Raw genomic sequence first — 22378 nt, 5'->3', positions numbered from 1 at the left:
CAAATATAAATCGGGGCTTCAGGTCCCCCTTTACCTAGTAGCGGGAACTACCCAAGTCATCAAATATAAATCGGGACTTCAGGTCCCCCTTTATCTACTCGTGGAAATTACCCACTCCACCATATATAAATCGACGCTTCAAGTCTCCCTTTACCTACCCAGAATATCTCAATCACGTTAAAATGAAAATCATTGCAATTTAATGCATAATTTATTTCAAAGCATGGCATACCCAACAAATCAGCATGTTAAGTGAAATCAATAATAAATTTTTTTTAATCAAATTCCATGAATCAAATAACAACCATTGGCCCAAACATTACACAAGCTTGCAAAGTATGATTTTGAAGCGAAAGCCATTGAAAGGTTTGTTTCCCCGTAATTAAAACCTTGTAGATATATACTTATTTATAGTATAAAAAAACGAATTTAAAACCCTTGATTGCAATCACAAACAACCTAAGACTTTCTACCAACTCATGTTTTTCACAATTTTGTCAACCATCAAATATAACATATATAACATATTTATCGAGATATAATTTTTTAAAATTTAACACCCACTCACCTCACAATGAAGGACGCTATTTCGTTATTGATTCTTGCATATATTTAACTATTTTTTTTCTCCCTTGAGCCCCCTACTCTTTTCTTTGTTTTTCCTCCTCTCTTTCTTCTTCTTCTTCTTTCTTTTTCTTTTTCTTCCTTTTTGGCAGCTTGACTTTTCTTCTTCTCTCTCCTTTTGCCGCCCCCCCTCCTTTTTCTTCTTCTCTCTCCTTTTTGCCCCCTCCCCCCCCTCCCCCCCCTCCCCCCCCCCCCCCTATTTTCTTTTTCTTTCTTTGTTTCTTCCCTTTCTTCTTTTTTTTTTCTTCCCTTTTTTTCTTCTTATGAGTGGGGCATCACAGTTCATATTGGACTGGTATAGGCTCTAATACCATTTGTAACAATTCAAGTCTAATCACTAGTTCAGTAACTTTTTGAGTCTAAATCATATGACCCTTAAAAACTTAAGCTCAAGTTGTTAGTAATGGTGGATTTAAATTGTTATATAGATTTTAACAATCACATTCACATCAGATGTAAGATACTAAATATCACAGTTGCACAGCCGTGGCCATGACCCTTTGCAAGATGTGTTTAGCTTTTTTATTTTATTTTTTTGATAGGAGATGTTGAAGTATCCTTTTGTTTTGGGGGAAAATTTTAGATTTCATGGCTCAGCAATGACATAGCTAGGTGAAACTTGCATATCATGGAGTGACAGAGACTCGAAATTATTGCATTGGACGAATTCATTTAATGTTGGAAGCTTTCTTGTTTGTACTCCTCGTCAGGTTTTGTCTGGATTGGATGAAAGGCCTTCTACACAAGGAAGAGGGAATCAGCCACAGTCAAAGTGGGAAATTTAGGTAGCATATGACAATACACCATTTGTTGTACTTTATACTTAATATAAGTTAAGGCATCTTGCTTGTTATGAGAATTGATGCAAGATAATTCCATCTGAAAAGATGCTTAGGACCTTGTCAAGCTGCAAGGTTACTTACTTGACAGAGTCTAGTTTGGCACTTACTGCAGGCAGCAGCCAAGTGGGTTTGCGTCTTAAATTAAATCTCTTTGAAGACTGGGTCTGGAAAAAACAGTTGGGCTTGAACACAACCCAGTTTTAACTCAAGATTAGCCGACAGTTTCGGATTCCTTACTTAAATCTCTGTTGAAATTGCTTAATTATGTAACAATGTATTGCAGAAGATTAGAGAATGCAGCCCATTCAATTTTGGGCTCAGGAGAATTTTGGGTTGCTAGTCATTATTGATTCAAGCTGAAGAGGTTCAATATCATGAAGTTTTTGCTGAATTTTTCAGGATATAGGAAGTCCTTTTGGGAACAATTGACAAAGCCCACCTCTTGGAACTTGCATGGAAACCTGGTGTTTTTCCAGGTGGGCTCTGTCGTGGCTGATTCTTGAAGGCTCGTATTCGAGAAAGTTATAGAAAGATGGTCATGGTTTCTGCCAAATGTGACATAGCTTTTGCTTTAGGAACCGCCACTTAAATCCCAGAATCTACCAGAGTCATCAATCTTCTCTTCTATTTAAACGGCTCTTCCTATCTTGTCATCAAGAAATCAAACTTCTAACACAATGGCCATGATTCCAAGCTTTTTCGGCAGCAGGAGAAGCAACATCTTCGATCCATTCTCTTTAGACATATGGGATCCTTTCGAAGGTTGCCCATTCACCACCAACGCAGTAGCCAACGTCCCTTCCTCTTCGCGTGAAAAATCCGCCATTGCCAACACCAGGATAGACTGGAAAGAGACCCCGGAGGCTCACATATTCAAGGCTGACCTTCCAGGGCTGAAGAAAGCAGAGGTGAAAATGGAGGTTGAAGAAGGAAAGGTGCTGCAAATCAGCGGAGAGAGGAGCAGGGAACAAGAAGACAAGAATGATACTTGGCATAGAATCGAGAGGAGCAGCGGCAAGTTCTTGAGGAGGTTCAGGTTGACCGAAATTGCAAAGATGGATCAAATCAAGGCTTGAATGGAGAATGGTGTGCTTTCTGTCATAGTGCCTAAAGAGGAAGAGAAAAAACCTGAAGTAAAGCCCATAGAAATCTCTGGCTAAGTTAATCCCATGAGCTTGTAACTTCGGGTAACAAAATCAAACCAAAAATGCAAAGAAAGATACCAGGTTTTGGTTTTGCTTAGCTTTCCTTAAAACTTGAACAATATTTAGTTGCATGTCGGAATCAATGTCCTGTTACTGTTGTACTCGATCTTCATAATAATAATAATAATAATAATAATAGTAAGGGTTTTGTTTCTCTGGTATGGATATCTGCCTAGTAGTTCCCAAGTGTATAAACAAAGCAGGCAAATTTGTTTAGTATTCTTTAGTCAATGGGAGAGGTGCATGTAGCCATCTATGGATTAATGAATGTATAAATCTCACTTCTATTTTTTGATTGAAAAGTGGCAAAAGTCTTCAATTAATTTATTAAAAAAATTGCTAAAAGATGATCAAATCAATTATAAGTCATAAAGTCGTGGATTGAGTTAGTTACTTGTTCTCGAGTTATAAAAACGATCTTATTCAAACACAATTTAATCTTATTCATACACAACTTAACAAAAATCGTAAACAAAATTTTAAGATAATGTAAAAATCTATTCAATTATGCTGTTTTCATCTATGCCTAAATCAAAAAATTAAGGTTGCTTAAAGACAAAACAATTTATCTTAAAAACTTTGACATGACCCTAAGAGAGGTACGATGTAGTCCAATAAAGGTCAAGGCACCAGTTGCTGCGATGAACATGCCGTGATTACCGCTGATGATTAGTCTTAATTTCTCAATCAAAGCCTAAAAAATCAAATATCATGTAATATATATATATATGGCTCGTTATTTTTTACTCAAATAAGTGGGAGAACACTCATTATTCATTGGATTCCTTTATTTCAAGAAGAAAAGAAAATAATGTATTTTGGCTTTATTATACCCTACACGAGGGGGCGCATGCTTTGCTGATCATGAATTTCATTTCTATATTATTATTTCCAAAAGAATTTGCATCATGAATTTATAATAAGATTTTTGTAACACTTTGATTTCTCAAAGATTTTGGCTAGATTGTGAGTGATTTTATGCTTCTTGTCTCTCCCATGACCCTACAAAGAGGCAGAACATGTGATTTTGGGGCAGTTAATTGGTTAAAGCATGAATTTTTTTTTTAGCATTAAAAGATTAATTTTATTCTCTAGAATCCAAGAATAACAAAGAAGGGGTCCCTTGTTTCCTAAGGTAAAATCATTTGATATAAGTACTTTAAAGATTTGAGGAAAAAATCATCATTGCATCTAGCAATCTTCTTTCCACCACTTTATTGCATTAAATTAAAAAAAAAGTTTAACCTACTTAAAATGATCATTTTATTTGAAATATATATATTTAACTTAAGGCGTTTAAAACCCGAAACATACAATTGCATGCCTATTATTAAAAATGAAAAACATCATTAATAATATCTGTTTTTGTTTATTCTATTTGTTTGGCTTGATATAGTAATTAAATTATGAAAAATGCTTAATTGAAAGATCATATCATAATTGTTGGGTAAAATCCAAAAAATTATTTACAAAGATCCAAAAAGATAAGAAATTGTGGGTCCTTTTTCACTACCAACAATCCAGGACAAAGAATGTCTTATTACCTCAATCTCAAGACATAAAAATCTATCTAGTTTGGCAAAGGATATGTCTTAGGGAGATCAAGCTTTTCTTACACTTAAGAATCTTTGTAATAAAACAAACCCACAACCCCCAAAAAAAAATTCTATTAAATCTCAAATGAACGTGCATTGCATGATTGGATTCATCCACTTCCACCCTCAATTCATATATATAATTTTTTTTCATTAAAATTTATAAAGAATATTAATTGGTGATACGTTTGTCATGATTTAAGATATGAGTGAAGATTAAACTATAAGGGATATTGATCGATGCCGGCGAACATGGCACCGTAGGTTGTGTTCGTCCTCCTTGCTAACCACCATGGCTTTGATCCTCAAATTAAGATGTCGGTTCGCATGGTCTGGTTTTAAGGCATGTCTCAGCCGACTTTTTGTCAATGGTAATCAAAGGTGTTATGATGATATAAAATACATAAAGAGAGAGAGAGAGAGAGACATTCTTATCCAATTCTCTTCAATCCCCCTAAAGTTTAGGTTAAGATTTGCTGCTGTCAAAGGCAGCATTGCGTCAAACTGTTCCCCTTTTTCCCCCTTTTGCTTTCTTAATTTTGGAGGTATCCGATATATCTTAATCCCTAATTACTTAAGAAAGAGAATGAATCTTGTAAATTTTCATGTTTTACTGTTTATTTGATTTCATTGAGTTTCATCTTTATTGTTTTTTGAACGATTTTCATAATATATATATATATATATATATATATATTTACTCAATCAAAAGAGATTGATTAGATAGATATCCTGCAATTATACATGCTTGAAATGTTTACACGAAAAATCAAAATCCTGCAAGAGAATCAACAAACGCGTTAAGTTGATGAAAATCGATCTAGGAATTGATATGACCTAACTATACGATATATTGGATGATTATGGTAAAACTGATCCAAATATTGGGTGGTGACTAGCTGTCTAGATTCCAAGTTGAATCTTCACTTATTGGAGAGAATGTGGAGGTAATTAAGGAGAAAATGATGGTGGAAAATGGGATGTCAATACATTACTTTGGGACAAACCGAGAGAAAAGAAAGTACTTTATACAATTAAGAAACCACACAAAGAGTAGGACCCTTTATAACAGAAGATCGATAGGTGAGCTCACATCTTCTTCAGCCAGGCTTTCATTTTCAAGCCTCTAACCTTTGAAAAAGAAAGTTCCTTTAAGAGAAAAACAACACTTAAAATATGAAATGAGAAGGGATTTTTTCATATTGGGTTTGCTTTTAATTGTCAAAATTTCCCATTGACTTCCTTGTTTTGGTTCACATAATACCTTAAGAAATTAATACTATAAATTGAAGCATCAAAACCATTTATTTATCTCATCCAATGTGAATGTCAGCTCCATTTTTCTACCTGTTTTTGTTTTCTAAGTCAAGAAACTTGAAAATGGTTTTATTTCTTATAGATTAAGTACAGCAGTCTTGAGCAAGCATTGAAAAGTAAATTGGGTTGGAAGAAACTAATTAAAATGAGCAGAAAGTCATAATGAACAGGGAAAAAAGCTAGCTTAATGGCTTAGTCTGACATGGGCTTGGAGTTATTAAGCCAAAATAACAAGAAAAAAATTGGAAAGATTGATATTTCTTTTGTTAATTCACAAAGAGAGAGATGGAGAGAGAGAAGCGTGCAAACACGACAGGGACAAAGCGGACCACGTTACAAGGGGGCCAATGGTCGGTTGGTGATGTTCATTGTTCACCAGCTAGCTTCAGCTTCTCTCTCTCTCTTTCTCCCTTTGAATCCAAGGCTCTTTCTTTAGTACTTTGTTTCACTTCTCTCAAAGCAAAGCCCCTCCCCTCTTCTTCCCTAAACTCCACCTATCTTTCTGTGCCCAAAATAACTTTTTTCTAATGAGGAAACTTTGTCCAAATTATGATCTTCCTGATGGGTTGGATACAGTCCTGGAAGTTCCAATCCCTGAAGAAATGTTCGCTTCGAACAAGAGTAGTCACAGGTCATGGCAGAACATGAAGTCATGGATGAATATGAAACCGAATTCTGAGAGGCCTCCAGCTTCCATGACGGTACTTTTCGGAGGAAGGAACACCGAGATTCAGCTCTTGCTTGGAGTCATTGGAGCTCCTTTGATCCCTCTGCCTATCAAGATTGATCATGATCATTCCATTAGCAAAAACATCAAGGATCATCCCATTGTAAGTTTTAATTTCTAATGGTTCTGAAGGCACCCATCTAGATATTACTTAAAATTTGATCAACGTGTAATCTTATTTATCAACTTGTTGCTTTTTGGTGTACAGGAGGCTTCAATGGCCAAATACATAGTGAAGCAATACATAGCAGCAATTGGTGGAGAGCAGGCTCTGAATTCTATAGATAGCATGTATGCCATGGGGAAGGTGAAAATGGCAGCGTCAGAGTTCTGTGCAGGGGAAGGCAGTGTGAATAACAGGATTGTTAAAGTGAGGAATTTGAGAAATGGTGGTGGAGAAATGGGAGGTTTTGTGTTGTGGCAGAAAAGGCCTGATCTTTGGTGCCTGGAACTGGTGGTTTCAGGCTGCAAAATTAGTGCAGGGAGCGATGGAAAAGTAGCCTGGAGGCAGACCCCATGGCACCATTCTCATGCATCCAGAGGCCCTCCTAGGCCTCTCAGGCGTTTCTTGCAGGTAACCCATACTCTCTCTCTTTCTCTCTCTCACTGTTTAAGCATCAACATCAGATTGCTCTGGAAATGATTCATGGGATCAAATTAGATATTAAATTCCCCTATCATTATCTGCATTAAATGTTCTGATTCGAAGAAACGTGCAGCTTGGCTTTGGGCCTTGGGGTAATTACTGTTTCTGTTCTTTTTCACTAATTTTCATGGTTTTTTTCCCTCTATTGGTTTGCCTTGTTTTCTGGTCTCTCTGAACCAAAAAATATCTCAGTTACTTTTCAGAACTTGGGCCAGAGTTTCATGTGCACAATTATTAATATACTTTTGACATTCTACTTACTGTGTGACCCACTTCAACGTGGTATAGGTCCCATTAAGTTAGCTCCTCACGCCACGTACATGATCTGCATTTGATTCCTCTTTGAATTAGATTTACTCACCCAAAAATCGTTGCCACTTCCCAGGGTCTTGATCCAAGGTCAACAGCAAATCTGTTCTCGAACTCTGTTTGTGTGGGTGAAAAAACAATCAATGATGAGGATTGTTTCATCCTAAAACTAGAGGCTGAACCCTCAACACTCCGAGCCAGGAGCAGCAGCAACGTAGAGATAATCCGGCACACGGTTCGGGGCTACTTCAGTCAGAGAACAGGTCTCTTAGTCCAACTGGAAGACTCCCATCTCCTAAGAATCAAAGCCCCCGGAAATGACAGCATTTTCTGGGAAACCACGATGGAGTCCTGGATTCAAGACTATAAAACCATAGATGGCATCAACATTGCACATGCTGGCAAGACTTGGGTCTCATTGTTCAGGTTCGGAGAGAACTCCGAGAGCCATTCCAGGACAAGGATGGAAGAGGCTTGGACGATTGAAGAAGTGGATTTCAACATAAAAGGGTTGTCCATGGACTGTTTCCTGCCTCCTGGTGACTTGAACAAAGAGGAGGAAGGATATGGGATTGTGTCAAGTAATGTAAGGTTGCCATTCAAGCTTAGAAATGGTTCTACTAGGGTTAGTGCTTCCAAAATTGTTGCCATTGATGTTGATGAATGTGATAACTCCTCGGATGATGAAGATTTGTAAATTTGGTTCCTAATTTTTGTAAATATTACCACTACAAAAGTATGTATCCATTTGTAGTTGCATATGGAAATGCCAAATTTTTGAGTATTTGATACTTTAGTTGTTCTACCATATTGTAAAAAGTTTTCCTCTACCTTATTTTTGATGGAAACAATATAAAGAAATTATAATATAACCCTTCTTTTAATTTTGTGAATCTCAATCATAGAGCTCATGTTCTAGTACTGAATGGTATTATGTTCTTCCCATTGGTTAGTTGGACAGACTACTTGAAACATATTGGACCTTTCCTCTCCAATTATGACTGTAATAATTCTCATGATTTCGTATTATAACGACTACTATACCTGCTGTTAACAGTTTGATACAGAGACAGTAAGTCGAAATTAAGGACAGGAGAAGACTGCACGGTTGTGCAGATGCTGCAATGCAATACATAAATTACAACAGTTTTACAACATTCGAGGTTGTGTAAATTAAATCCAACAAAAGAACACAACAAAAATTACACAGCTCGTTCAAGCTCTGATACTAATATATAAACAGCACGCTAATTAAGGAATAACTATTGCTAGGAGGTGAGGTGAAGTGCAATGGTACAGAGAATGTACCAGCAAAGTGCTATAAGAAGCAAGAGGCTCGTCCACTTCAGGCATCGACTTCTAAAACCACTGCCAGAAACTTTGTTTACAGGTTTTTCACGAGGGTACGTTGAAGTGAAACAGCCAGGAGATTACAAAGGCAAAGACCATACAGGCTAGCAGGAAATTTAGAAACCGATGGCCCTGCCAGAAGTTTCGAGTTTCTGCAGCATGAATCGTGACAGGAGCTGTCGCTGCTGGGGCATCATTTGCTTCATTCCACTGATCCGTTATGTCTGTCTCATTTGCAGCAGCAACATTCCGGGCAGTCGATCCACAAATCTCACATGTTCTGAGATTAGGCAATCAGAAGTAAAATTATTGTAACAAAAGAAACAAAAAGAATCTATAAATAGGACAGTGAAGTATACAAGTTACAGAACTTTCATACACCCTGCTGAGACTGCAGAAAGAACAAGATGAAAAACATGATAAAATCTAATGTCCTTTAACTGTTTCAATCTACCCTTGATCCAACTTAAATAGAAAAAGACAACTTCTAACTAAAAATAGCAGGAGGCCTTAGGCAAACGTTGCTGGTAGAAAATGAAAGCAACGTCTGTGACATTGGGCAATCATACAAACTTGAAATTGTGAGATATTTTGAGTTCATCCATTTAATCATTCAGATGCCATTATGCTGACAGATCGATCTATTCCAATCAATTAATTCAAATCCTTCTGTGATGAAATCAACTAGCAAGTTACCAAATTCAGCATAGTCATAACTGAGATGTATATGTATCTATAAGGCAATAGTATTTATCATAATTATATTATAAATCTCAAGCGCAAAGCATCACCATATCCTGCTAAAACCTTTCTTAATTTGATTCTTGCACCTTTGACAGAGAAATCCACTTTCTTTGGCTCATCTTTCTTGACAAGACAATATATTAAAACATAGCAAAGGAAAAACAAGATACCGAAAAATGGCCTTGTTGATGTCTGATATGAGTCATATCTGCAAGTAACCTAAATAAGAAATGCCTCCCTCAGGTTCACAAAGTTTAGAACAGCAATTTTCCACATTCTGGGTAAAAAGAAGAAAAAGGAACAAAGCATTCATCTGTCGGTATAATTTTACTTTCAACATAAAACAGAATGGAAAAAGAATAATTCTCAGAGCAGGAAGTCGATGCAAAACACCCTGGTGTGGTTCCATCTTTTGCTTTATGTACTTAGACGTTTGATTCCCCTTATTAGTATATGACACAGCCTTCAACCTTTCTCTTTATTCTAACAAGGTAGAGATATTATTCTAGTTTAGCCTAAATTTACAACAAAGATTCCTCCACATTTGCTCACAGAACAAACAAACAAGCACAGAAGTCAAAAAATTAAAAAAAAAAAAAGCACCAACTTAAAACCATTGCTACCTCAAAAAAACAGCATGGATCCCACTGGTGCTGACCAATTTCTTAATTTACAATCTCCAAGGGAGTGTAGTACACAGTTTAGATAAGCTTTGCACCTCCAGTGACATCTAAGGACATTTCAGTCCCCAAATTACTAAGATTCAAGCAATAGGTACTCTACACACTACAGCAAGAACAAAATTCCCAGAAGAATAAATCATGAGAATAAAGACAAAGCATGGGATAACATTCCAGAAAACTATTTTAAACACACAAAATGCCAACGGAACTTCAAACAAGAAGCAAATCTTCACTGCCATTGCTTACCTGTTTCCTTTAATTTTGAACCATGCTTCAGCACACTGCCTATGGGCAGCAGCCAAATCATCTTTACAAGAACAACCCAACTCTATAGGCACACCAGATTCTTCACTAGTTGGGTCCAAGCTGAGATGGCAAATCCTGCAATCCCTCTCCACTTTGGCCAAATGTACCTTGGTTTCAGTAGCCCCAGACTCCAGATCCACCTCCAGAGAAGAAGTTTCGAACACAGAAGATTCCCTCCCCTTGATGATCTCATTTGTCCGTGCAGACTCATCACTCGAAGAAGAGGAACACCTATCTTCTTGCTCCTCGTTATCTGTCTGGTTTGCCTGCTCTTCTCCATCAACATCAATGACAACTTCTTGGGGTTGTTTTGGTAAAGCTTCCATTTTCAAGACCCAGAGTGTTAATCTTCATGTAATCGTTCTTATAGACAAAGATCATCAATGTCCGACAACAAGTTCCAGAACGCCCACCCACTCCCTTGAGTTTAACTATGTGTTAGCTCTCTCAAACCTGAAGTGACTGAAAGTTATGTGATTTTTTTCTAGGGATGGGTACCGTTTAAGTGTGGTAGGTGATCTCTCCGTGTCCGGCTGTCCCTCTTCTCTCTCTTGTTTGTCAGTTCGGAACAGAACATGGAAGAGATAGAGAGAGAGAGAAACATTCATAAAAAGAAAGATCTCATATAGGAACATACACAAGACTTGCGGAGAGCTATGGCTTTTTTATTTTTTTTCTTTTTCTTTTTCTTTTTCTTTTTCTGTGCTTAAGGGGAGAGAGAGATACGTTTATGTAGTGTTTTACCTTCAATTAGTGTGTGGATGTGGGAAAATGACATGGAAAACATGGGCAACTGAATCATTGTAAGATGGATAAAAAAGAGGAAAAAAGAAAGAAAGAAAGTGATTTATCAGACGATGATCTTTGATTGAACTGACCCTATTGAATCTGTCATTTTGTCCTGAGACAGCACAGATTAAATGATGTGTCAAAAGCAGATATGTAGTTTTTGTCTTTGCGTGCTTTTCCTTTTCCTTGATTGCTACTGTTCTTTTAATTGTGTCATGGATTAGATACGACAGACAAGGAATTTGGTTAGGAGAGGGGGCTTAGGAGTCCACTTTTTTGTGTTAAAAGTCCAAATTCTCCCCGATCTTTGTATAAAATATATTAGTTAAGTAGGGTATTCTCGGCTTCTGGGTTGTAATCAAACATGATTTTCAAGAAAAGGGATTTACCATGTGCTGTTAGAGTTTTTAACATTTGGTCAGAGCTGTAATCTGGAGCCAGACAAAGCAGCGGCAGACAGGGACCTGCTTGCATTATTCTAAATGAGAAAAGAAAAAGAGCAGACCCCCAAACCATCAGAATTCTGAGGCAAGAAATAGATTTCTTTCTCTTTCCTTTGTTTTCCTTCTATTTCAGTGGCAAAATAATCAGGGACGGATGAAGTAATGCTTTATTAAAGTAAAATTTGGAAGTACACTATACCTCATGAAAAAGCTCAATTACTGAGACAAAAATAATGGAGGACACCTGAATGGGATCAGACTTTTTCACTATAGCAGCAATATTTTAACCACTTTATCATGAAAATCATTCAGCATCATGTTGGCATTTCCATAGTTCCCCCTTGAGGTCTTGAGTTTTGAGCAGGCTCTAGGTATAGTTCAGTGGAGAGAGAGAGAGAGAGAGAGAGAGTTTTGTCTTACTTGCTTATGGGATATAAACAATCCAAAGTTGATACAAACATAGCATTACTTTTTGACAGAAAAGTATTGCCTTTCATTTTCCAGAAGACAATCAGCAGCACCAAGAGCTTTGTCCAGACCCTTGATTGACCTGACTTCCTTCAATTCTCAGATCTCACCATACCCTGCATCAAATGCCAGGCTTTCAGTTTTAGATGAGAGGGTCGTCAGGTTCATTGTTTTAACCTTAATGGAAATCCGATTCCAGCATGTGTCATACGCTGATGGCCTGATAAAGTCATCACATATATTACCAAGAGCAAGCAAACCATATTCAGCCCCATACAAACAGCAATTCTTATGCATCAGACCTATGCTGGAGAAGAGACCCAATTAAGATTATTTTTTGCAATCCTCCAAACTAGTTTATTTTTTGCAATCCTCCAAACAAGTTCTCTGGGTAACTATAACGGCCACAGATCTATCCGTTTTCATCACAACAAGCTTTAACCACTAACAGGGATCAACCCTAAATTATAATCAAAAGGCATGTTTTAATCGACTAAGTGTAAATGTGGTGACAAACTGACAGCTGATGTGAACATATTGCATTCCTTGACAGGATAAATTCTCAACATATTTTACATCTATATGCTAACCAAAATTCATGATCTCTTTGCTAGAGGTAAGTAACCTCCTCATAAGATCGAATATTGAGTTTTGCATAATCAAAAAGAAAACCAAAACAATACTCCATTCTATACCCTCCAATATGAAAAAAACGACAGGAAAAAAAAAAACTAGCCATTAGTTTTAGCTCAAACCCTCCACTTCAGATCGCACTGTAAAAGTTTGTTTAGGCATCTGAGTTGGTATAACTTCCGCCGTCATGCCTGTCAACTTGCTCCGTCCATCATCAAAGCGCATATGGTCACTCTTTACATATAGATCTGATATCCCTATTTGCATGCTAGAAGTGGCCCCCTGAGGCAGTCTCTGACCTGCTGTGTTGCTTGGTATCCTAACGCAACTGTTCTCAAGGCCACTCTTTATCCATGCAATATTATTCAAATCAGTTGCTATGGAGATTAACTCATGGCTTGAAAAGGCAGGGGGCTCCTCATAGTCAACAAACTCAGGCCCCAACAATGAACTTTGAGAATGACCCCCACAAGGAGTTGAGCAGCAACCAAACCCACAACACAAAGGAATGACAGGTTCACTGCAAAGATCTTCTAGGATTTTGCCAACTCCCCAGTCTGATCTGGAAGCATGAGCCAGAGGCCCTTGCATAAGGATTGTACTTGACATCCCAGATTCAGTTCTAGAATTGCTTGGAGGGTTATAAACGCTGAATGCACTAACACGGGCAACGGGACGACAAAGAGTAGGATGGTCCTTTGGTTCAGCAGCAGATTGATCCTCTTTTATTGGTGGTTTGTCTACTTGCAAGTTGGGTCTATCATCCATCACGACATCTCTTCCTTCAAAATGCTTGAAGGAGTTTATATCTCCAACCGATAGTGTCTCTTCTGAGGATGCTTTTGTTCTCTCAAGGCTGCCATCTTCCATCATGTCAGCAGGTTCTGGTTTAAACCTACCTAGCTCCATGCATCGGCGTCTTAATGTAGAATTCCAATGGTTCTTAATTGCATTATCAGTTCTACCTGGCAGGAGCTTTGCAATTGAAGCCCACTTGTTGCCGTGGATTGCATGAGCTGAAATTATGATACGATCCTCCTCATCTGCAGAGGTTTACGTATTAGATGTTTATCAATGTCAGTGAGTTTGCATATCAGCGATATCATGAGAAATTGAATTCTTTATAAACATCAAGGCCATCTTTTCTGACAGCTACACAATGACAGCAAAGTGGAGACCTCTGACTCACCTCAAAACGGGAACTCTTGAATTGCATGATATGAGGATTAACATGGATCAATTGCCAGTTGAAAATAACAAAAAAGTGAAAGAAACAAAAGGAGAGAGAAAGCCATCCTCTCAAAAGATCTCTTTTGCAATTTAAAAAACTTCATAAATCATACTTCTTTCAGGAAAATATTATAACATTGACCACAAACATTAGTTTCATTAGACTGTAAAGATGTTGGATTATGGAGCATACCACTAAAGTTTAACAGTTAAGTGAAATAGCCTTGAAACAGGATAACTATCCCACTGCTTATATTCCATTCTACGTGATTATTTACACTAATATAGCTCCAGCTAAAGGTCCCATACAGTCATCCAGCCCACAGAACTCTGGCACTAAGATCGTTCTAAGTACAACAAAAGGCAGAATAGGGTTACAAATAAAATGAACTGGCATTCTGACTTGAGTCTCTGCTATCCAGAAATAATTAATAAGTAAAATAAAACTTCTCTCCAAAATGTAGATATGACACTCAATAACCTGGAACGATCTTTTGGGGGGGATGGGAGTGGATGGGGCATCATCACCTTTCGTAGTTTTCTCATCAAATATTCACAGCTTTAACTCATTTCCAATAGCACCTATATATATATATGTTATGAAAGAGAAGGGAAAGGAGAGGCAGTTGATGGACAGAGACTTCAAAACTATGAACGTTAGACATGAATAGCAGTCATTTTCTACATAATGGGCATCCTTGCACATGCTTCCTATCATCTACTTATTAGGCTTTTTGCTGAATTAATGTGTCAATGACACACAAAATATCCACTAAGCAGTAGATATCAGACTCTAGAATTTAATTTCCTTCGAAGAAACAAATGGGGGCAGTTTAAAGAACACAGTTCAAACGACTCCAAAAGTATCCCTAGTTATCATCTCAGTCCTTTGTATATGCTTGACCCCAATGGACTTCTCGTCATGTTTCATTTGTTACTATCACTGCAAGCCCGGTCTTCCTAAATTCAGTCATGGGCTTGTCTATTCCATTTTCATTCACTCACATGGAGAATAAAATGGACAGAAACCTCTCTCAAGGATTAAACTCCAAAAAAGCATTGGACAACCAAACCCCCTCTTCTTGGCAAGCAAAAAGAAAGTTAAAAATTAAACCTTTGCAACACAATGTAACAGCCTACAAAATTTGGAACATTAGGAAACAAAAATAATACTTGGAAGATTTACAGCATTTATCAAAACCAACTAATTCCAAACCAATAAGCATCAACACTACTCCATATAGGAAACAGGGGAACAAACAATCTTTTTCACTAACTCAAATCAACAAAAAGAAAAACCTTCACTTCACACTCTCCAACCAACCAAAACACCAAAAAAATAACAAAAATAACAAAAAAGCCTCAAACAAGAAACCAACAACTACCCATTTGAGAACAATCAAAACCCAAATCCCCATTTTAAAAAATAGACCAAAAAACCAAAAAAGAAAAGAAAAGTAAACAACTTTACCAGTGAAAGGTTTGCGCTTAAGGCAAGGGTCAAGCTGGTTACACCAACGAAGCCGACACGATTTCCCAGACCGACCCGGAATTCCTCGTGCGATCAAACTCCAATTCCTCGCCCCAAACTTCGCCACCAGTCTACTCAACACCGCGTCTTCCTCCGGCGACCACGGTCCTTTCACTCTACTGTTACCCCCAGAACCGCCGCCAGCGAGTTCCGACTCAGCTACAATCAACTCCAACTCATCCCCACCACCTCCGGAACAGCTACCCCCAACCGCCGGTGAGTCCTGGCAGTTACTCTCTTTCTCTTCCCCTTTCATTTTTTTTTGGTTTTTTCAGTTTTTTTTCCCTTCTTTTTCCCTTACTTCTATTGTTACCTACCTGCCCAACTGCAACATGATTTCTACTCTTAAAGGGCAAATTCTTCGGTGTTCTTTCTCTAAAATGACCGCTATGTCCCTTCTTTCCCGCTTCAAAACGGTGATGGTTTGTTATTATTTCGGTGTTGTTTTTTGACTTCCGTTGACTTCGTTTCACTGGGGCCCGGGTGGTTGGTCCCTAATGACGTTTTCGCCCTTACACTAGGGTGTTTGGTACATGGGCTTTGGTCGTAAAAATTGAAAAACGTTTGGGGTAGTTTGGAGAAGTGGGGTTCGGTTATTTGGTGGGCCAGACCCGCCAAATAAACCGCCTTTCAGATTTCAACTTTCGAAGTTGAACGAAGCAGACTTGTGTTTCCATAATTACCTTTTTGCCCTTCACTTAGTTGGGCCTTGATGGGCTATAAATGTTGGGCTTTGATTTGTAATTGAGCCTTGGGCTTATGGCCTTAAACCATACTTAAAGTAATGGGATATATTATATTTTTGCTGGCCCAATGGGCCTAATCTATCATGTATAATAAGTCAATAATCATAACTAAAATATGAGTTGAACCAAACCAATTAATCAATTATACTCTTTTAGTCTTTAAATATTGTTTTTGTTTTATTTTTATGAAAATTAAGATAATTTTTTTAATTTTTATGTATTTTATATTAAAATACTGAGGTGTCAAAAAAAGAAAAATATTTTATTTTAAAAGTACATTTCAAAAAAAAAAAGAGACAAAACAAAAAAATATAGACAGAGGGAGTATATTCTCTCTTTTTTTACCAAAACATTAAGTTGGTGTATACTTTGGGCAATTCTATGGAGGTCGAATATTTGAGGTCGAAATCGGTCTAATAACTTATAAGGGTAAAGATTGTAAATAAGTTAAAAACCAAGAGTATTTTTAGTTTATAAGATGCTAGGACAATTTCGAATTTTGAATTTTTAATACTAATTCAGATTTTTTAAGTACATAGTTAACCTCGACAATTTCATTTTAGTACTCACCTACCTAATTTGAAGCAGACAAAATCTTAATGTTTTATGCACTATGGTAGGAGGTGACGTATTTGGACGAATTTGTATGTTTTTTCTTATAACTCATTAAATCTTTACTTTGTTTCGAAATTAAACTCAAACCTAATAATTTTTAAGATAAATTGGATTACGTGTATCACTTCTTGATACCTAATAAAATTCATTTGATCAAGAAAAAAAATTTTCTATTCATCCATCATCCTTACTTAGGGCTTCAATTTTCTATTGCTAATCAAACCCAAGAGAATCTGAAACATAGCCCTGTAAATCAAATGAAGAGTTGACAGATTTGCAATCTTTGGAAGGGTCCCCCCCCTTACCTTTCTTGGGGTTTTCTTTTTTTCTTTTTCTAAAATGATCCCTTTTCTTTTCCTTTTCCCTACCTATTGACAGACCTCAATTTGTTTTAAAACAAGAAGTAAGCAAAAAAAGGGGAAGAAGGCATGTTCATACTTGATGGTGGGATCATGATATAAAAAATGTTCTTGCATGAGTAATGATGATTCCACCAACCAAGTACTCCAGAAACTATATATATTCCAGATCATTTAACAGAATTGATTCTGAGTAAGCTTTTAATGATGAGTGCACCCCACAGCAATTAAAACATTTAATTTGCATAAGTTGACTTATAATCATTGGAAAAGCATAATTGCACACCTCCATTGAAATCTCACAAACATTCCCTTTAATCAAGTTTGGGATCTGTTCCTAATAATCTTTGACCTTTTCATTTCAAATCTTCCTCTAATTAACCTAACACCATAAATTTCAAAGTAATTGTGAAACCACAGTAACCGATACATACAGCTGACAGTTGAGGGCTATGTATCAGAGCTCCTACTAGTACACCTTGCAGTTTAAACAATCCACCATACCTGTGTTAGCAGTGGGCAGTGTTTGGTGGGTGGCTGGATGGCTGCTGTAGCTTATGGTACTGTGGTGTAGAGGGTGGCAGTGCTGTGGCATTGCTTATCAGGTAGCAGAATCAAGGAGCCATGCAATTAATGGGGAGATTCAATGTATTGATGTACATTGCTCAACTATAAATATTTTTCTTACTGTAATAAGTGTAAAAGAGAGTAGCAAAAGAATCAATCCAGTATCAACTCCCATGGTTTCTGGTTTCACTTCCCATGGCATCATTAATTTGTTTACTATACCATTCACCTATAAAAGTTAACTGCATGGAAAAAAAAATACACCAAATAATTCAAAAGTACTTGTCATTGCCTTTCTTTTTCACTTCCTTGCTCCCCCCAAAATGGGGCAACTAGCTTATCTTGTTTAGCTTGAAATTGCAGACATGAAATTGTGGGGGTCTCTTTCATTTTTTTAATAAAGAAAGTGAATGTAATTTACCTGGTGAAGCTTTGAGTAATCAGTTGTTAGATTGTCTTTCCCTGTCTGATTACTTATAGGGAAAGGTGCCAAGCTTATGTTTAACCAAGCTTATTGCTTAAGAATCCTGTTAGCATGTACTCAGCAAAGAACTGCCAGCTGCATGCTAACTCTAATTTATTACCTGCGTGATCAATCATTTTACAGTGCTAATAATTGTGATTTAATTGATTGATAAAGAACCCTTTGGAATGACATCTGAGAGGGCAATGAAGGCACAGCAAAGAAAACATAAGAGTCCCCAAATCAGCTGCAATGATCGCGCAAAGCCAGACATACAGATTAAGACATTCATAGCTAGCTGTGAAAAATGTTCATGACCTTGGGTTGAAAGCCACAAGGATGGAGAGTGGAGCAGTATTCCTGAACCAGGATTCCTCTCCCTATTGCTCAGATGTAAAGCTGCTTTTGTTTTTGAAGAATCAGGCCACAAACAATGTAAGATCATGACAGGGAAAAATAGATTCGTTTGATGAACAATAATCGAAAAGAATGTTTCGCCTATAAAACTAACAGTACTTTCTGATCCTTTTGTCATTTATACCAATGCAAAAAACCAATTATTGAACATATACGAAAACCATTATTTTTTCTATTGGGGGTCTCAAAAGTAGGGGGATTCATCCAAATATTGCTTGCGATGAGGTGTTTCTATCACAGCATACCTTCAATTTGGAACATTTTTGTTTCTGGTATATGAAGACTAGCCTGTTATAGGCAAATATTGACATATATTCCCTTCTTTCCAATGGTCCCATATCCCTTCAAATTTTGTGTGGCAGACCTCTCCCCATATTTTCTATCATCAGATTTCCTAGCATAACATGTTTTTCCCCAAGAGCTTTTGGTTAAAAGCTGGAAAAGAAAAGAAAAGAGAAGTTGATGGGTGATAGATCCCATGGAAATCACATAGAGAAAAACAGGATGACAAAGGAGCAAAAGAGATAGTGGTGGTGTGATGCATGGTTTTCCAACCAACCAAAGTGCCATGGACCAAGTTCTTTCCATCTCTCTTTGTTTGCCTCACAAAAATTCGAAAGGAAAAATTTTAACTTAGGAAAAATTGAAAAGCACCACACAAATCAAAGTAGGCGTGTGTGAAGATCGTTGAGGGCCAATGGCTGCTTCTAGACAGACATGAAAACCCCGCAAAAGAATATATATATATATATATATATATATATATATATATATATATATATATATATATATATATATATATATATATACACACACACATGGTTTTAATTCGCCATAGCATGGCAAACGAAGGGCTGAGAATTCATGGCGTGGGATCTCCTTGACATGACTCGGATTTGCACCCATTTGTTTAAGCAATAAAGTGAGGAAGAACATTCTGAGAGAGTTTTCCTTACACCAATGACATGGGAGAATGTTTTACTTAGTATTGGGTTTTTATCTTCTTCTTTAATGGGAATTGAGTAAGAAAATAAAGAGAAAAAAATTATAATAAAAATAAAAAATTTTCACAACGAATTCTAATTTTTATTGAAAAAGATATTTGTAATCAACCAATTAATCGTTAAAGAACTTTATCAACTACATTAGTTGACACCGTCAATATCTGTATTTATTTCTCAAAAAAGAAAAAATATTTACAATTTGCATGCAGCTTATTGATTTATTAATGGATAAGATTGGGAATTGCTTGGGAGAGAATTGACCCCATGAAAAGAAAAACATGGAAACATTCAAAGAAAAGTTTGGAGAGAAACTAGAGAAAGCATTTAATCCCATGTTGCCATAGGCAACATCATGATGACCCCAAGCCCTATATCAGAAAACATATGAAGAATATAAAAAAAAAAAAAAATAGAGAACCCAAGCTTCAAAATGATGGATAATGACAACTAGGGTCATCAGGCTTCAAAAAAATTTTCAAATTTAGTTTTGTTTATAAGACCCTTAATCCTTTTTGTATATGATGAGGGTCCCAAAACCCTAATTTCTTATCAGACACTCAATGTCCCACTTTCTGACACAACACCAAATTGAAAGCTACAAACATTTCATTGTGCAAACCAAGTTGGGGCTATAGGAGAAGAGAAGGGTGGGGTAGGGGGGAGTGTCCCTTAGCACTAATTGAATTGTCCTTGTGTGAAGACCCCCCCTCTCCTAAGTGAGATCCATGTGACATTGAAAGTCCATGTGCCACTGAGAAAAGCAACAATGTGTACCTTTGATACCTGATCATTTATAAACACCTTTTTATCAGATGATATTTAGGGTTTATCATTCCTTAGCTAGTCAAATTGAAACAACGTCCCCTTGTGGGTTCCATTGGAGAATTTCATTTTCCATTTTGATAATTGCATGCGTTTCTTTTCATTTTTTTAAATAAATTTCCTTCAACAGTGATCCTAATCTCTTAAGACTAATCTTATTACATAAACAATAATAGCAAGACTAGATTTAAGTGTCCTTCAGCAGTAGCAAGTAGTGCGATGAGAAGATTTCCACCGCATTGAAATCCTAATTCCCCCACCACACTGTACCATAACGTTGTGCGAAATCTAAATTCTAATAATTAGGCTTTTTTTAAAAAAATAAAATTTAAAATTCGGGTTTTTCTTATATGTTTAGCAAAAAAAAATTACCAGAAATTAACTTGAAAAATTGAACAATTAAATTGCCATATTAAAATATATCATATAAAGAAAAAAAAAGCTTGATTCTAGGCTAAGTAGGTAGTCTGTGCCAACCAGGTCGAACCTTTGGTTCAAACAACCAAGAAGATATAATTTCTGAGCATGCAGAGAGTAAAAAGTCCGGTACAACTCTTATCTATAGCTAGACTTCCATGGAAAATAAAAGGTGGTGGCAGCTCTCAAGGAAAGACATGACAAAGGGGATCATTCATTTGTATCTATCTTAGCATTTATGATTTATTATTATTTTGCTACATCTCCTGGTTCAAATTAAGGGTCAGAAAAGCACTGGAAAAAATTTATTTTTCTTTCTTTCATCTTAGAAAGAATAATGATGCCAGCCATTTGTGGTCCAAGCCTTCAAACATCCAATAAAGGAATAGTTGCAAGGGTTAGTAGCAGTAGGACCACCAAATGATAATTGCAAATGAATGAAAAGGCAGAAGAATATTCAAAATTGCCAAAAACCCACCAAGAAAATAACATATTATAAGGTTAAAAACTCTAAACATTTCATGCTTGATGATCCAGAAAGTTAATTTGGATGCATATGTATGTGTTTGGTAGCATGGAAATTCTATTGATTATACATGTGGAGCTATTTTAGGAAAGGAATCAGTGCCAAGAAATAAACTCTCTCTACATTTAAATCAATACCTGATTAAAACTCACCTGATATTAATTTGGATTAAAACAATTCAGACAGTACACTCAAAGTTAATTCATGTAATAATTAGTGAAGTTTCTTTGTTCACTAAAATCCAGTAAAGGTATAGGTGACTTAATAATGTTATATCATGTTATCATGAGTGCCAACGGAACTGAAGAGTCTATTCTAACACAGTGCAATCCAAACATGAATGAACTGTGTGTGTGTGTGGGAAGTATAGGCACTAGCTATCAGTTGAATTCATGTGTGGAAAGATTTATACTGATACATATATATACAGAGAGAAATGTTAATTCGCTTTTAATGATATCAGTTAAGGTGATGTTTAAATTAATGTACATTTTTTTAAAAAAATAATATCCTAACTATCTTTAAACAGTGCTTATATACAAGCTTTACACTAACTCATATAGTTCATATAGGTACGTGTACAAAATATGCAGCAATATGGCAGTGTTCATCCAAGGTCCTTTGCTCTGCCAGATGGGTAACAAAGGCTGGGTGGGGATGAAATTTATGTCCTTCAAAGAAGGGACATATGTCCTCAGAGGTGCACCCTCCTGTGATGGACACAAACCAAGATGCAACCAAAAACCCTACTTTCATATCACGATCAGACAGTATCAGCCAACCATATTTACCCACCCTACCCAGCCTTCTTCCCACTATATATTTGTGTGTGTGAAGAGAGTAAAAATATATATTTTTTTGGGTGGTGGGGTCTTCATAGCACCATGGAGAAAAAGCCTGCACTTTGCCATGTGGTCCATTTATGCTTCACTAGTGTGGACAAGATCTAGCACCATACATCATGATCTGGGAGAGAGGTCAACTGGAGAGACCTTCAAAG

The 22378-nt window shown here is 36.8% G+C and overlaps 3 protein-coding genes and 1 pseudogene across 3 annotated transcripts; 2 read left to right on the top strand and 2 right to left on the bottom strand.

Annotated features, from left to right (window-relative positions):
* Positions 1-1809: 1809 nt before the first annotated feature.
* Positions 1810-2832, top strand: LOC18585969 (18.2 kDa class I heat shock protein-like; annotated as a pseudogene).
* A 3118-nt stretch (positions 2833-5950) lies between these two features.
* Positions 5951-8056, top strand: LOC18585968 (replication factor C subunit, putative (DUF620)). The gene is made up of 3 exons (XM_007009067.3): positions 5951-6413; positions 6519-6884; positions 7342-8056. The coding sequence occupies exons 1-3, from the start codon at positions 6111-6113 to the stop codon at positions 7960-7962; spliced, it is 1290 nt and encodes a 429-aa protein (XP_007009129.3). The 5' UTR covers positions 5951-6110; the 3' UTR covers positions 7963-8056.
* Positions 8057-8348: 292 nt separating this feature from the next.
* Positions 8349-10820, bottom strand: LOC18585967 (uncharacterized). Its single transcript, XM_007009066.3, has 2 exons — positions 10289-10820; positions 8349-8895 (listed from the first exon to the last, which is right to left on the bottom strand). Exons 1-2 carry the CDS (start codon positions 10672-10674, stop codon positions 8661-8663), a joined length of 621 nt encoding a protein of 206 aa, XP_007009128.3. The 5' UTR covers positions 10675-10820; the 3' UTR covers positions 8349-8660.
* Positions 10821-12572: 1752 nt separating this feature from the next.
* Positions 12573-15789, bottom strand: LOC18585966 (transcription factor MYB1-like). Its single transcript, XM_007009065.3, has 2 exons — positions 15383-15789; positions 12573-13724 (listed from the first exon to the last, which is right to left on the bottom strand). The coding sequence occupies exons 1-2, from the start codon at positions 15696-15698 to the stop codon at positions 12793-12795; spliced, it is 1248 nt and encodes a 415-aa protein (XP_007009127.3). The 5' UTR covers positions 15699-15789; the 3' UTR covers positions 12573-12792.
* Positions 15790-22378: the final 6589 nt, after the last annotated feature.

The sequence above is a fragment of the Theobroma cacao genome, chromosome 10, assembly GCF_053813885.1.
Source record: "Theobroma cacao isolate CCN51 chromosome 10, ASM5381388v1, whole genome shotgun sequence".
In the NCBI taxonomy this organism is placed as follows: domain Eukaryota; kingdom Viridiplantae; phylum Streptophyta; class Magnoliopsida; order Malvales; family Malvaceae; genus Theobroma; species Theobroma cacao.
This window is presented reverse-complemented; position numbering and strand designations above follow the sequence as displayed.

What these genes read in the sequence shown, in the direction of transcription:
- LOC18585968 (XM_007009067.3), top strand. Translation starts at nt 6,111, where the DNA reads ATGAGGAAACTTTGTCCAAATTATGATCTTCCTGATGGGTTGGATACA. An exon ending in ACATCAAGGATCATCCCATT is followed by an intron (nt 6,414 to 6,518) that starts GTAAGTTTTAAT and finishes TTTGGTGTACAG; the next exon opens with GAGGCTTCAATGGCCAAATA. An exon ending in CTCTCAGGCGTTTCTTGCAG is followed by an intron (nt 6,885 to 7,341) that starts GTAACCCATACT and finishes GCCACTTCCCAG; the next exon opens with GGTCTTGATCCAAGGTCAAC.
- LOC18585967 (XM_007009066.3), bottom strand. Translation starts at nt 10,674, where the DNA reads ATGGAAGCTTTACCAAAACAACCCCAAGAAGTTGTCATTGATGTTGAT. An exon ending in TTCAAAATTAAAGGAAACAG is followed by an intron (nt 8,896 to 10,288) that starts GTAAGCAATGGC and finishes GCCTAATCTCAG; the next exon opens with AACATGTGAGATTTGTGGAT.
- LOC18585966 (XM_007009065.3), bottom strand. Translation starts at nt 15,698, where the DNA reads ATGAAAGGGGAAGAGAAAGAGAGTAACTGCCAGGACTCACCGGCGGTT. An exon ending in TAAGCGCAAACCTTTCACTG is followed by an intron (nt 13,725 to 15,382) that starts GTAAAGTTGTTT and finishes AAACCTCTGCAG; the next exon opens with ATGAGGAGGATCGTATCATA.